We start from the raw sequence: 16,750 nt of genomic DNA, 5'->3' as shown, positions 1-16,750 counted from the left end.
TGCCATCTGGATCCTCCCCAGCACCACCAGCTTTTCTGAGCTGTACAGATGGAAGCTATCCTTACAGCATATCCTTGGCTCCTGTAACCTCCCTGGCCTAAAACTAAGGTAACTCACTGTTCCCCAACCCCCACTCAATTTTATGTGTGTGTGTGTTCTCATCATCCCATGCCCCAGTAACCACCTCCCCCCCCCCCCCCCCCCCCACTCATGTCAGATAGTTGTGTGCTATTATCTCATGCCCTAGTCTGTGAAATCATGTGCCCAGCTGCCCTCTCTATCTCCAGCTAGCCCACAGGTGGCTCCCCTCTCTCTCATGAGCCAGCCACTAGATGCTTCCCCCCAACCCCCTCACTGCCTCCCAACTCTCTCCAGCCCTCACCCCAACTCATTCTGCAGCCCTGACACATCCCAGTACAATCACTGTGGGCCAGAAAAGTGCTGGCAGTTGACTGAGCACAATGTAGGGAGAAAAGCGTGCTTGCATGTGTATGTGTGTGTACACATTTCTCCTACAAGCTTGGAAAAAAGTTCATTCCAAAAGCTAGCAAAGCTCTGTATCTTTTGTTTGTGTACTATCAGTGATGCAGCACTTCTGCCTTCTGCGAGTCATCATCTTCTCATAGATTATCAGTTCATTTACCCACACCTGCACAAATCATCATTCCTATGTAGGTTTTTAGTATCAAGACAATGGGCAGTCATAGACAATTGTTTTAATTTTTTGCCTTATATATATTTTCAATTAATGGCAACAATGTTTACGTTTATGCAGTGCTACATTTATTACAACACAATGTCCTTCAGACAACCATAAATGTCCGACGACACTGTATTGGCGCAAACGCAGTTGCTGCATAAACACAGACGCTGTTTCCATTAATGATATAATCATGCATGGCAATAGAAAAATAACTACAGTCTTCCTGTGGTTAGTTTCATGAAGGTGCAGATATTTGGATGGTGACTTCATGACATATAGAGGTTTTGACAGCACTGTGGGCATACTTGGATAAACAAAATGTTTAAGGCAACCACTCACGACAAGCGGAAATCTGGGTTCTAGTCCCAGCCCGCACAAATTTTCATTTGTCATGAGTAGTTGACATTAATATGTATTTACAGTATGTGCATCGATCTCATTATCTATATTTATATTTAATGATTAACTACAAAAGTCAAGGACAGTCTACTAGAAGAGGTCAGTGAATATGTCTACCTTGGCCAGATTATAAATATGAAGGGAGACAGAAGGCCAGAAATCTATCGACGCATCAAGCTTGGCTGGCAAGCATTTGGGAAGAATTCAAAAGTATTCAGATCAAAAATGCCAGTAAATCTGAAGAAAGCAGTATTTGATCAATGCATTCTTCCTGTGATGACGTATGGCTGCGAGACATGGACACTGAACTCATTCACAAAAGGGAAACTTAAGACAGCACAGAGAGCCATGGACAGATCAATGCTGGGCTATACAAGAAAGGACAGGAAAAGGGCAGATGACATCCGGTCTGTGATGAAGGTTAATGACATCTTAGAGAGAGTAGGTTCCTTGAAATGGCAGTGGGCTGGCCACGTTGCAAGAAGAAAAGACAACAGATGGACGAAGCTAGTACTGGAGTGGAGTCCGAGAGAGCACCGGAGGCCTAGAGGAAGACCACCAGACAGATGGGACAAAGACATCAAGAAGATCGCTGGTAACACCTGGCAGAGAACTGCCCAAGACCGTCCCACTTGGAGAAGACTTCTGAAAGCCTACCTGAATCCACAACTCGAAGAGGCCACATCATCTAATGATTGAATTGGCTGATGATTATGATGAACTACAATTTCAAATATCGAAATTTATTCCTGAAATGTTGCATCATCCCTAACAAAAACTTAATTTGATACCACATGTGATCATACTTCCAATAATAAGCATGGGTGTGGTATTGAGTCAAAAACATTTTTCCGAAGTCAAGAAGTACTGCATCCACTTGACTTCCTTGGTCTATGGCTTTCAGGATGTGAGAAGAATGTGAGTTGGTTTTCAATCAATGTTTTGGAATCAGTTCTGATTTGCATGGAGGAGGTAATTCTGTATAGTATAGCTGTACAATATGTCCCTCCAGACTTTTATCTCTGACACTTTGGAATGACAAAATGTGTACTCCAGTCAATATTATCAGAGGCTTTCTCCTACACAAATGTTATAAATGTCAATTTGCTTTCCTTCAACCTACTTTCTGAGCTATTTATCTGAAAACCAAAGTGATATCCCCCAGATTGGTTTCTACCATTCCATTCTTCCAGTTATTATTCTATAGATGAAATAATTGACCAGGTGAATCAGTGATATGGATATACAAGACACTGAAGTGTTGAGCATTACATAATTCATATGATCTTCATAAAGAGACAGTGATTTTGAAAGTTGCTTATTTGAGAAATGTAAACACTAATTGTTATTCTGGTTCTTGTGGGTGAGTGTGAAAATCCAAAGTAAATATGAAAAAGCGTTGAATTATGTTATACGTGAAAACTCTCATCATCAAAAAAGGAAACAATTTATTAAAAAACCATCACTGTAATCATATTAATTTTAAAAGGGGATAGCTTCTGCAAATGCAGGAAGTGAGTGAGTCAGACAGTAAGGGTGCTGTTGAGTTCAGCTTTGTTTGTGTGAATAAATGAAGATCTTTAAAAAGGGAAATGAGTTGTTCCAAGACTTTTCACTAAGCTAAAACCTCGCAACCAGATGAGAATGTACACAAAAATCGAAAGATTCATCTCACAACTACTGCAGGAAACTTAAACAATATTTAAATCTAACCAACAGTCTCCAGCACATCTGATTTAACCAAGTAAGTAACTAAGTATTTACATATTGTTTTCCTGCTGCAACTCTTATCATTTTGCAAGATCCACAATATTATGATAGGGATACAGCAAATGATTAATATTTTTGAGCTCCGACTTCGATTTCATTCTTATCTACATTATGAGTAGGAGCATGACACTTGCCATCTGAGCTCTTGCTATTCATACATCATCTTCTGTTTTCTTCAAATGTTTACTTAATTTTTCTGTGAACAGTATCTACCCTTCTTATAGACTAAAGCTAAGTAATTCTATTCTAGTCATTCCTGCTTTGCCACACTGCACTAATGAACATATTCGAAATCACTGGTATAAGTTGGACATTGCTATGACGAGTACTACTTTGATCGGACTGGTTGCTTCTGGTAATTAGGTGTGCAAGTACCCTCTTACTACAACCATTCTGATACAAACCATAACATCTGTGACAGGACTGAGTGAAGAAGGTTACACCAGTACTAAGGCAACATAACAAGCATCAAATAGATGATAGAGTAAATCTTACTCTTATTATACAAGTGCATTCTAATATGTATTAACCTAAAATAATAGTATTTTAAATCTCTATGTCATTCAGTCTAGCATCCTAAACAATAGGCAATAAACAGTGCTTTAATTGCTACACCATTCTATTATTGTCTTGAAGTGATTTAATGCATCTAATAGCATTACTGATTTGGTATTATCTTTCAAGAAGAATTTCATAACAATACTTCTACACCAGCTAACTGAATTTCAATAAATGAAGTGATATTGTTGCATAGGAAACTAATGTGAAATTACAGCATCATTTTACAACACGCTTACTTATTACTTACATAAAGACGTGCCTGCTCCCTAACTGTCTCAAATGACACAGAGAGAAGTCCTATAGTTCGCCCTTTGCAACCAATGCTCTCTATCTGTAAAGGATGTGAATCATATTAGACCTCAATATTTGTACAGCAAATCAACAAATTATTTTATGTCAGAAACAGAACAATTACCCATTAAGGAATCAACTGAATTTAAATGTTCATAGAGGCATTGGCACACAATGAATATATGTGAACCACAAATACTGGTGTACTACAGTAGTTGTTTCTTCAACAATATCAGGTCTGGCATTAAAACATTATAATGAGATGTGCAGAAAGAGTGGTTGTTTTAGTTTAAGAAAGGTGAGTGAATTGAAAGGAAGGATTGGGAACCAGGGAGAGGAAGAGGGATGGATTAATAATGGCAAAGTAGGGGGGAGAGTGGAAGGGGCAGGATATTCTTCATCAAGCAGACCGTAAACATGCAGAAACTATTCTACTGCACTGATTAGTTCATTCATTGTTTTAAAAAGATCCCATCATGAAGGAAAATGGGTTTAGGTAAAATCTGTGGTAGGAAACAAATTTTCTCCAAATATTAACAGTTAACTATTCCTAAACTGATACATTCCGTTTGTGCTTGCATAGGCTAAAATAAACATATTAAATTTGCAAGAAAACAGCTAATTTCAAAGAGCTGTTGCTTTCTAAGTTAGACTTCGATAATACTGTTTATATACCATTCCTCATTTATCATTTACATGTCAAAATTAATGATAATGAAAGAACAAGAGCTATATGCATTGTACTAAAAGTTCCAGAGACTTTCCACATTCAATAAATAATAATATACCACATGTAGTATTTACTAATGATGTATTTGTAAAATAATGAGTGTCTCGTGAACCATTTGCTCTTTTTCCAATCAGCATTTAGTACAACAAACAAACTAATCAGATATGGTAATTGTTGGACTTCACTTTAATGCTTACCTCCTTACTATAAGCATCTTCAGACTTCAGTCGAATATAGAAACGATCTGAATCACTTGTAGTTACAGTTATAAATGCCCATCTTGGAACACTTCTTGATATTGAAGGCTGTTTCACTTCATCTGAACTAGAACAAACCGTCCGCATTTATACAAAACAATAATCACCTAAATGCAAAAGAAATTATGATGTGAAACAAATATTCAGCATTTCAGTATCATCCAGCACTGAAATACTCACCATAAACTTTTCTGAGTGCTACCCAAAATTTTGCAAGTCTTACGTTCATTTTGGGCTTTTTGTCTACCAGCTGTTATCTTTTCTATAATCATTTCCTCAGAATTACTTAATTCAGTCTGCTTAGTTTTCTTAACTGAAAATTGAGAAACAAAAACGCACAAATCAGTTCCAAAATACATTTTAAAAGATGTAAGTGAAAAGGTAAGTATACTATAAAAAACATGTAACTACGATTCAAAGTGCTGCACAAATCATCATCCTCAATGTCATCAATATCACCAAAGAGCTCTTCCACTTTCCTTTTCCGGTCAGGTCCCTCAAAATGCTGGGCCTCAACTTCCATTGGCAGAGTCCGACTTTCCTGCTAGAAAAATAAAACTACTTTTACTTAAAATTTAGTAATATTTCATATGTGAAGTATGATGCACATGGAATATATTATCCTACGAGGTGCGCTAACTTAAGCATCAAAATAAACTTATCTGGCTCACCATTTAGTCACAATTTTGTTCATATACTCTCATACATTAATTTTTAAGTTGTATTATTCATTGTTATGCAATTTCTTTGTCATATGCAACAGCTCTCATTAAGTAATGCAAGCTTTTAAGTACAGTGGTAATAACATAAATTGATAAAAATTTGTTCTAGATATGTTTGCATCTTGTAACAATTCAATTTCTACACCACATTGATTCCATTTTCATCTTGTGTGTCCATACTCCACACACCTTGGATAATTTATTCTTCACATGCCACAGTTTTCACATGATCCTCACTCAAATTCTTAAACAATATTTCCCCATTCTCTCACATATGGAATATGTACGACTGATACTGATTTGATCTTCAAGGCTGATTAGAATAGCGGCTTCTTAAAACCTGCTTTGTAATTAACAGCTTTAATCTGCCAGGAAGATTGGAATCAGTGAATTCCACTGCAAAGTAAAACTTCATTCTGGAAACTTTGTAACTATTCCATGGAAGTTGGTGTCGTGGCCACTTTGGAGATGTTATCTTTCATGTGAGAATCCTGTAGCTTGCATTTCATTGGACTTGAAAAACAAGATTACTTACTGTAGTAACCAAAACCAACTGCAGGAACGCCTTGGGCTGTGGATCGGAGCCGCCAGGCGGGGAAGCCACCGGCGGTGGAGCACGCACCACCGGGTAAACACAGGACGAGTCGGGCGACAGACCAACGACAACTGACAACAACCGACTATGACCGACACAACAAGGAAGAGAGGCTTGTGGAAACCACAACACCAAACACCAATGGTAAATCCACTCAGAACCAGAGCCAGGCAAATGTCAACAACGAGCAACAACCAGAACGCAGTACCGCCGAGATAGAAACTAAATCCAGAGCGAGTACCAGACTGACTGGACTAGGGCAGAGCGGGTCCCTATATACGAAACCGGAGGGAGCGGCTATTGGCCGCTGTCTGCACGTGGTGTAGCTGTGGCGCCCTCGCTGCGCGAGAGCCGCTGCGCAGAATAGCCGCCACGGAGGCAGAGCCCCCTATGGGTTGACCACGTCCATTTGTTCTGGCGCGTGTTCGACTTCCGCGGCAGAAGGTACTAGATTTACAGTTTTCTTTTGTACGATAAACACACTTTTCCATGTTTCACATTATACTTGATGCTGTCTAGAATCACCTGATCAGTGAAAGACTATTACCTGCCTGTTATACAATCAAATTTTTGCATTACACGTCTCATACAATCAAAAATTGTGAGATGGAAGATTTGTCAACTGTGTAGTGTATCAACTGTATTCGGCCAAAAACTACGTGGAAGTCAGATGCAACAGAGCCAGCTGCAGGTGGGCACGAGTGTTGTGTGTTGCAAAGCAAAACACAGCTGACTAGTCTTGCGTAGTGGAGCTAGCTGGGCACAGCACAGCAACTGCTGATGCTGCAGTAAGCTATCAGAAGGATGCAAGCCTTTCCTTTCTTGCTGCCATGGAAGTGTTTAGAGTATGTGCCTTAAGCCCTAAACAAACACAGTCTGAAGTGTGTACGTATTCGGCCATTTATGTACTAAATGATTCTCATCTCAGTGTCACAGCCTACACCATGAGCCTGTGACACCCGGCGTGACATCCCAGACTGCAGTATGGAGTCCGCTGTTTGACCATGGGACAGGGCAGCCTGTTGTAAGTCATAAGGGAGCTGCCTGCTTCCTGGAGGAGGTTCATGGCCATTGCCAGCTGCACCGCTGCACTGTTATCACAGTTGCAGAGATGTCCCTGGTAGTGGCAATTGAGTGATGTCATGTACAACCCCGCTCTTTGAATTGTCACCAATCCCGGATGTCTATTGTTTTGCATGAGAGGCAATTGGACGCCTCCACCGATCTGTTCCTGATGTAGTACGGACAAGGATCAGAGTAATGAAATTAACTGATCAAATCTAATGCCATCCTGACATCTCATTTCACTCTTCACTGGTGATAATCTAAGGATCATTTAACGCTGGTGCTAGAAAACTGTTATTGTCTTCTTACAGCAACGTCTGAACCTACAGCCTGTGGTTGCAAATAGAGAACCAATGGATTTGTCTAGTTTCAGAGGTAATGAAAGTCACAATTGGTTACCACTTGTTGGATGTGCACAGTGTAACCTTGAGAGTCACTCAGTGCCATGTACGAAATCAGCCCCAGTAAAATGTTATACACGTAATCATTTGGGGCAATGCCGGGAGTCGAGCTGGCTCATCATTAGACATAAGAATTAAGTTAATGTATTTTGTTTTCTTGTCTTGTGTATGCTAGTTCCCAAAATGAATGCTGTCAAGGACAAAACTTTGATAGTACCAGAGACATAAGGTGTGTCAGAGCCAGAAGCAGTGTTCATATTGTTAGAAAAGGTAGCACAATTAACAACGGATGATACACTTCTGTGAGAGTTGGTAGAATCATGATCATCACAACAGGGTGTAGATTTGTTAGTCGCAAGTTTAATGTGCAGGCCTTTGTGGGAGACCTTGAAAATCTGGCTCAGATGGAAGGTTGGTCTGATAAGGAATTATTGAGCATCACAAAACTGAGACTAACATGAGAAGGGGAAACTAATGTGGGGTACACAGAAGCTCTTAAGGGAGCCACAACAAGTCAAAAATTTAAAGAATGGTTAATTCAGAGATACATGAAACAAAATAGTACCAGACACTATAGGGAAATAATTAACAAAAATACAGAAACCGTGGAACAATTTGCAGATAGGATAAAGAAAATTCATGGATGAACCTATGAATTAGGACGGGATGCTGCAGTCAATAAAATTATTTTGCAAGGAGCTAAGCAGAGAGCACTCGATACCTTTTTAAGGGGGTTATATGCAGAAATTTCAAGACATGTGCGAACAGGTGATCCGACGGATTTACACACAGCAATGTGGTTAGCTACAGAGTCTGAGGAGATTGATTTGTCAACTGGAATGCGGGGTAAACAAACAGTTTTTGCAGCTAATATAAAATATTTCCATTGTGGATGAATGGGGCAGGTAAGGAGGCATTGTCACCAGCCTCAGAGTCAAGTGAATAAAATAAGAGGAAATACTATAAGAGGAAATAATAGTTTTATTAGTACAGGACCAGGGAGGAATAAGGTATTTAACACCAATGGGAATGCCAGATCCACCTAAGGTCCTTCCCAGTAAGGTTGGATGCTATGAAATTGTATGCAGAGGTGGATTGTGAGAGAGGAATAGAAGGAAAAAAAAGGTTGCAAGATATTACTGGACAAAGCGGCACATGTATCGGTCACCAGTAGCTGTCTGGTGAAACATAAGCAACGGGACCCACCACAGTACAAACAGCATGGAGAGGGGGATAAAGATGTCACATCATTAGGATTGGTGGACGTAGATTTTTGTCTGAATACAGTGCAATGTAAACAATGTGTAGAGACTGTGCCACACATGAGTGAAGACTATGACATGAGTCTGGGATTAGATTCCTTATATCAGCATTTTACCACAATCGATCTTCGGCAACACAGAGTGGCACATGAGGGGTGTCAGCCACAGACAATGGCTGGAAGCCACTGAAACTGCATTACGAGAAAAAGTGAAGCAGTTAGAGGGAAACGATAGGGAACAGATGGAAAAATTACCTTTGGAATTTAAGGGTTTATTTTTTTCCAAAAGGGCCATTACCAGCTATGCATATTACACAGCACTACATACCCACATACCAATGGGAAATAAATCATTAATTAAAAGGAGACCATACAGAATACCAAGATACTTGCACCAAATTTTGGAGGAATTTGTCGATCAACACCTGAAAGATGAAATTATTGAAGAAAGTAATATTTGTAATATTCCACAAGGAGAAGGAAGGAGGGAGGGGGGGGGGGGGGGGGTTAGGAGAGACAGGAATAGCAGGTTTTGTTCTGATGTGTAAACCATAACGGATGCCTACCCTTTTCCAAACATCACAGAAACCATGGATCATTTAAAACAATGCAAATATTGTCAAACAATGGATTTGGAGTATGGTTATCACCAGACAGAGGTTGCATGGCAGGAACGACACAACAAACCATTTTCGGCACCCTGGAGACACTACCAATGCATAAGAATGCCATTCCGATCAAAAAATGCACCTGCAATGTTTCACACATTGTTGGATGGAGTGCTCACAGGCTTGGAACGACACCAATGCTAAGTGTATCTCAAAGATATATTTGCCAATGGGAGCAATATGGAACAGCATATACAGCGGTTAAGGGAAATATTCCTAAGGTTAAAAGCAGCGAAATTATCACTGAGTACAGAAAAGTGTAATTTTGTGATGGAAGAGGTAGTATACCTAGGTCACATCATAAGTAAAGATGGGGTTAAGGCAGACCCAAAATTAATTAGAGCTGTATGTGAATTTCCTGTACCAGAATCTGTAATCGAATTGCAATAGTTCTTGGGACTAGAGAACTGTTACTGCCGGTTCGTAAAAGGATTTGCAGATATTGCCAGACCATTGACATAATCGTTAAGAAAGGGTAATACATTTGTGTGGTCAGAACAGTGCCAGCAGGTTTTTGAGGAGCTAAAAAGAGCTTTAACATTGAGTCATACATTTGTATTTCCAGATTTTAATACAGGATTTGTTTTATCATGTGATGCATCAGACCATGCACTTGGCTGTGTGCTGTCACAAGAGGTAGAAGGCGCAAAACATCTGGTACTTACACATCAAGGCAGAAAGAAATTCCTCAATGGGAAAAAAGATGTTAAGCCTTCTTTATGGAATCACATATTTAAGATGTTACCTACATGGTAAAAAGTTTAGAGTAAAAACAGATCATGCAGCATTAAAATGGCTGATGGGGTTAAAGGATCCTTCCAGTAGGTTGATATGATGGGCAGTAAAACTAAGTGAATTTGATTTCAAAGCCACACATAAACCAGGGAAGAAGCACAGAAGTGTGGATAATTTAAGTAGAAAAGTAGGAGTATTACATATTGTGGGTAATGAGCAAAAGGAATGGAAAGCTCCACAAGGAGCAGATGATGAATGTAAGCAGTATTGTAAACAGTCACAGTTTTGTGTGCAGGATGGGTTGCTGTGCAGAGAAACCAAGTTGGGAATGCAAGTAGTGGTACCAGCGAAGTTAAAAAGTAGAGTGCTACAAGAAGTTCATGATCACATATTAGCAGGTCATGGAGGTCACAGATCTACCAACACAAGAGTAGCAGAAAGGTATTGGCGGCAGACATACATATACCAGTATGTGCGGAACTGCGTACAATGCATACAAAGAGCAGATCTGTGTCAAACAAGAGTACCATTGGAGAGGTTATCTGAAGCATTGGTACCACTGGAATTTCTGGGGTTCAATGTTTTATGCCCATTCAATAAAACACCTGTAGGGAATAAGCATGTACTCACAATCATAAATCATTTTTCATGATATGTAAAAATGGTCACAATGCCAAAACAGCAGGAAGAAACAGTGGCATAAGCACTTGTGAATAACTGGATATTGAAGTCTGGAGTGTCTGAAACAATAACAACAGACCAGGGAACCAACTTCATGTCATATCTGTTCAAGGAATTTTGTAAGTTACTGAATGTGGAGAAGTTGGGGACAAGCCAATGGAAGAACTGAAGGAGTGCATATGACAATCGGGTAGATGCTTGGATCCTATGCTGCCTCACATCACACCAATTGGGATGTCTATTTGAAGTACATCATACCTGCCTAGAACTCAAAGCAGCATATGAATACAGGATTATCACCATATGAAGTAGTATATATTTGTAAGATGCTGTCACCATTCGACATGTAGAAAGCAAAGAAAGGGAAAACTGAAGAGCATGTTAAGGAATTTGCCAGCATGATTAGGGAACTATGGAAGAGTGTACGCAGAGAAAATACACAAGCACTGGAGAAACAGGAAGAAGCAGTAGCCATATGACAAGAATGCCACAGTATCAGGTTGGTCATTGAATGATGCGACCAACTTTGTATACACCAAAGGGAAAGACAAAGAAGTTTCTTGCAAAGTATCGGCAGCTATACCAAGTGGTAGCGGCTACATCGTCAGTAAATGTCAAGATTCAATTGCCGATGAGAACAATAATTATGCACGTAGGACAGCTGAAACCTTTTCAAGGGAGTCCGGAAGTTACTCCGGGAATAGGAGATGCAGACCGGAAAGGGAAAGTGAAAAGAAAGTTATTGGGAGATAAACAAGAGGTTGTGAATGAAACAGTAACAAGGAACCAGTATGGATTAAGGCCTAGGAGATAGTCATGTAATATTTTTTTAGGTTAGATATAGATTTGGTGTAATTAGTACAAGCAGCTGCAGAGCAGTAGTGAATTAAGGTGGAGAAAAGTAATAGGTATTCTTGCCCATAGTTGAGGTTTAGAGAAGGACACATTGAATAACACACAACTACTATAACAACTGAGTGGAGAAGTATTGTGATATGACACAGCCACAGAAGAGGCCGTTAATCAGAATATCAGGGAACTATGAAGTCATAGATATGGAAATAGTAATGACACAATGGTTGCAGTCTGTAGAAGATAATGTTTAGGAAGCACAAGGGAGAGTAACAGAGCTGCAAGAGGCTATGTAGCAGGCTGTAAGAGATCAGCTAGGGGTAAACTTGTTGTCGCCAGAGCAGTAGTTAGAGAGCCTAAGGAAAGTATACAAGGAATTACTATGTTTTTGAGGTTGGTTTTAAAACAAAAGCACAAAATCTTACCCTTTTATCTCAAGGTAGCCATAGTATCAGTGAGAATGATGGAACAAAAGTTTACATTTACATTTCTATACCTGTAGCTGGGGAACAAGTACATTATGAGGGCTACATAGTTCATGCGTATCCTGTCAAGTGGGGTATACAGAAGAAGTTTGTAAGAGTAAAAACACTGCAACTGCTATTAATTGCAAAGGGCAAGGGAGGTATGTACAAAAAGGGGAAACAATGTTACAAAAATGCCACTGAGGGGAAATCACAGACTGTCCGAATACGGTAATAAGAGAGGGGAAAGATTCCTGTGCAGTGAAATTGCTAATGGGACAAAAAGAGGTAATAGAATGCAATTGGGAAGTGATTGAGCCATAATTGTACTTTCAGAAAATCAAGTTGCATTGGTTGTACTCTAGCTTTGACAAGATGGTAATAGAGGCTAGTTGTTTCGAGCAGGGGAAGCTTACATTAGAAAATAGGCTAGAATTAAATGGGAGTGGTTTGTTATTAAATGGAAGAATGTGTGAGATAATCAGGTCTACTTTCCATCTGTCCGCTGCAATTTCAGTAATAACTCACCTGAATATTTTGCAGCCTCATTTATATAGACCAGAGAAGCCTAAGGAAGTGCTACTTACTGCAGATCTAACCAGCTTAAATCAAACTCTATGGGCAGAATTAAAGCAGTCTAAAAACACACTTCTGAACCAGCAGAAGGGATTGGTCTCCCTGAAAACCTTATTGCAACATGTAAATTCAAATCATGAAAATCAGTACTGGGAATAGACAACATTGACTATAGGCATACTAGCCACTGTAGCATCACTTGTTGTTTTGGTACATAGAAGACGAAGCACAAGGCTGAGCTCAGCCCCAGCTGTTGTTCAGATTCCAGTGGATTGGATAACCCAAGCATAAAAGCAGCAGAAGAAAGCTGAATGCACAAGGGGATAATATTAAGAATAATTGATTCATTTTAGCTTGTAATTTGGGAACCGAGAGTTAGAAGTGATTGTGCAAGAAGACTAGTCATGAAATACATTCCATGGTGTTTTGAGTTAAGAAGCTGGGAAGGGGTCCTGTGGAAGTGTGTAAGATTAAGTCATGCGGTTAAGGGAACCAACTGTTAGAATAATTCTCATGGGGTGAAACAGGGCCAGAAGGTCCAGCAGCCAGGAACTTTAGTGTGAACGGTAATCGAGTTTTGTTGACCCGAGGAACCAGGTCTTGATGAAAAGGAGGGCAGTGCAGTTTATCAATCATATACAGTCAAAAAATACACCAGAGAGGGAAAAGAGGCAGCTGCAGGTGTGCGAGAGTGTTATGCATTGCAAAGCAAAACACAGCTGACTGGCATTGCAAAGTGGAGCTAGCTGGGCACCCTATACCAACAGCCGACGCTGCAATATGCTAGCAGAAGGACAGAAGCTTTTCCTCACTTGCTACCATGGAAGTCTTTAGAGTACATGCCTCAAGCCCTAAACGAACATTATCTGGAACTTATAAGTACTCAGCCATTCGTATGCTAAATGATTCACATCTCTGTATCTCAGTCTACACCATTAGCCTGTGACACCTGGAGCAACATCCCAGAATGGAGTCAGAACTCAGTTGTTTGACCACAAGACAGGGCAGCATGTCCTGAGTTACAAGGGAGATGCCCATTCGCTGGAGTAGGTTCACAGCCATCATCAACTGTGCCGCCATGCTGTCCTCACGATCGCAGCCAGATACATCGCTGGCAGCAGCATTCGAGTGACGCCACATGCGGCCCCACCACTTTTTCTGCTGTCAGCAATGCTGGATGTCTATGGTTTTGTATGAGAAGCAACTGGACACTTCCACCAAGCTGTTCCTGATGTACGAGGGTAATCCCAAAAGTAAGGTCTCCTATTTTTTATAAGTACATAGACCTCTTTATTTCTATAATGGTTTACGTCAATTTACAGCTTGAACATTTAGCTATTTTTCGACATAATCACCATTTCTGTTGATGCATCTTTGTAGGCACTGTGGCAGGTTTTGTATGCCCATGTCATACCAGCTCGCCGCCATGCTGTTCAGAAAGTTATGAACCTCATCTTTCACCTCGTCATGAGAGCTGAATCGCTGGTACCTCAATTAACGCTGGCAGGTACTGTGAGACTCTGAAATCAAACGGGCAATTCAGAACCGGAGAAGAAGAATGTTGAGCAAGAGCATACACGTTCCCCATGAAAACAGTCGCCCACACTTTGCTCAGCAAACCGTTGCTCTCCTGCAACAGTTTCAGTGGAACATAATCACCCACCCACCCTATAGTCCTGACTTGGCGCCCCGTGACTATCACCTGTTCCCTAGGTTAAAAGAACATTTGGCCAAAAAGTGATACAGCTCCGACAACAAAGTGAAAGAAGCATGGCAGCGAGCTGGTATGACATGGGCATACAAAAACTGCCACAGTGTCTACAAAAATGCTTCAACAGAAATTGTGATTATGTCAAAAAATAGCTAAATGTTCAAGCTGTAAACTGATGTAAACCATTGTAGAAATAAACAGGTCTATGTACTTACAAAAAAATAGGAGGCCTTACTTTTGGGATTACCCTCGTACTATGGGTGAGGGCCAGAAAAAAGAAATTAATTGGACAAATCTACTGCCACCCTTACGTCTCATTTCACTCACTACAGATAACAATCTAAGGGTCATTTAACAATTGTAAGACTACATATAGACTAACACAGTTAATAAATACTTATGATATATCTGATGTTACATTTGTCACAAGCTTACACTAAGGTTGAGCAGACATAATTTACTAAATAAATACAATAATAAATACAACTTTCTAGAAATCTTATACATTTTAATGGCATTTAGACTGAGGTACTTTTTCCATGTCTACTTTGTTTTTTAAGCCACGTTTGCACTTCCAAGTTTTATTTTCAAATTTCATAATAATATAACATGGAGTTCTTTTCAGATCAAGCACCAATCCTTTGAATTGGTGCTCTGGCACTTACCCATTGATCCATCAAGCGGCACAATATACGGGTGAAGAAAAATGCCATACTTGGAGGTCAGCATGCGATCCCTCATCCAGATTCAAGACAAAAGCTCATCTAACAAAATCGGATCAGCTGCATTTTGAAAAAAAATGAATAACAACAAGGAGCTGGCAATACTATCACATTGTGTAACATGTTGGTATGTACAGAGGAACATGTATCATACCACACTACCATATTAGAAGTAGTAGCTCAGTGAATAGACTGCTGAGACATCAAACCTACACCCACCATGAAGCCATAGTATGAATTCTCGCCAGGTTCCTTTTTTTAATTTTTATTTTTATTTTTTAGACTTCTGTTCCCTAGTTATCATCATTTATAAGCATGCATGCATGTGTCTACTATCCACGCAGTCCCCAATCATAGCTGGTCCTATCAAGCTCATGTAGTGCGGCTTCCCAATGAAGTACACAAATGATGAATATGTCAATATGCTTTTGGTGCTGGGTGCACCTGATAGCCAAGCTGTTGCTGTTGCTGGTACTGGTTTGTATGCTGCATGATACGTGCAAAGGCGTTATCCTGAAAAGAATGTTTTACATTGCCTCAAGCAACACCTAAGGGAAATAAGTAATCTTTATCCACAAATAATGGACAGATGTTGTCCAAGGTCTACACATACTCCACAAACTGTGGTGTGATTCTTGAAACAGTTCACCAGTCACTTCACTTCAGTGAAGTACCCATGGTGTTGCAAAGCAGTTCCAGATACCTCAAACAGTGGCTGTTGAAGTGTCACACCATGAAGAACTGCAACCATATCATTACACTTAACCCAAAACCAACAGCCAGTAGACCACATTCAGTGAGTACAATTTTGTAAATGGCTTTTGAACCACATAGAAGGTAATGAACATTTCAGAAATAATGTAATATGGACTGACAAATTTAGCTTCACTCGTGAAGGTGTTTTGAACCTCCACAACAGGCATTATTGGTCGGAACACAGTCCACATGTTACCCACGAATGTGGCTTTCACGCATGCTTTGGCATAAACCTGTGGGCTGGAATTATGGGAGGAATGCTTTTGTGCCCTTATCTATTGCAGGAAAAGTTGAATGCATCTCTGTATCATAAATATCTTTGCAAGATCTTGCCTCATGAATTAGAAAACATTCTACTTGAGTACGACAATGGCAACAATTTCACCATGGTAGCGCATGAATATGTGTAACTATTTAAATGGTGCATCTCTAGGTTTTGAACTGGTCATGGAGGTCCTATCTTCTGGCCTTCATGTTCCCAGGGCCTTAATCCACTAGATTTTTATTTGTGGGTTAAAGGAACTAATTTATAGAGCTCCACCCATGGATGTACACAATCTAATATCACACATGAGTGCCACTTCGGCAATGGTGGACGTAAGTGTATTGCTTAGGGTCCAGTTAAGTATGATCCTGTAACTGGCGAAAAGTTTGCAAATGCAAGGTTGTCGCTCTGAACATCACTGAAAGTTGCTTGCTTGTGGATGTACCGGTTCTGTGACGATAATCCTGAACATCAAATGTATAGAACGGAATTATTGTGCATAGCGTAATGTGCAATCTAGTGTACCCTGCCTGTGCTTTTCTTGTACCTCATTAGAAACAGACGA

General features: G+C 40.0%; 1 protein-coding gene across 2 annotated transcripts in view; it reads right to left on the bottom strand.

The window, feature by feature from the left end:
- The window catches only part of LOC126457060 (chromosome transmission fidelity protein 18 homolog), a 485,881-nt gene that overhangs the window by 455,075 nt on the left and 14,056 nt on the right, over positions 1 to 16,750 (bottom strand). Inside the window, exons 3-6 of one of the 2 annotated variants that reach the window (XM_050093058.1) lie at positions 5,123 to 5,255; positions 4,892 to 5,024; positions 4,652 to 4,778; positions 3,681 to 3,764 (exon numbers count right to left, since the gene is read on the bottom strand). In XM_050093058.1, the coding sequence (XP_049949015.1) occupies positions 3,681 to 3,764; positions 4,652 to 4,778; positions 4,892 to 5,024; positions 5,123 to 5,255 (477 nt within the window). The remainder of the gene's footprint in view (positions 1 to 3,680; positions 3,765 to 4,651; positions 4,779 to 4,891; positions 5,025 to 5,122; positions 5,256 to 16,750) is intronic. The other variant, XM_050093059.1, reaches the window with a different exon arrangement.

This window comes from Schistocerca serialis, chromosome 2, assembly GCF_023864345.2.
Source record: "Schistocerca serialis cubense isolate TAMUIC-IGC-003099 chromosome 2, iqSchSeri2.2, whole genome shotgun sequence".
Lineage (NCBI taxonomy): Eukaryota > Metazoa > Arthropoda > Insecta > Orthoptera > Acrididae > Schistocerca > Schistocerca serialis.
This window is presented reverse-complemented; position numbering and strand designations above follow the sequence as displayed.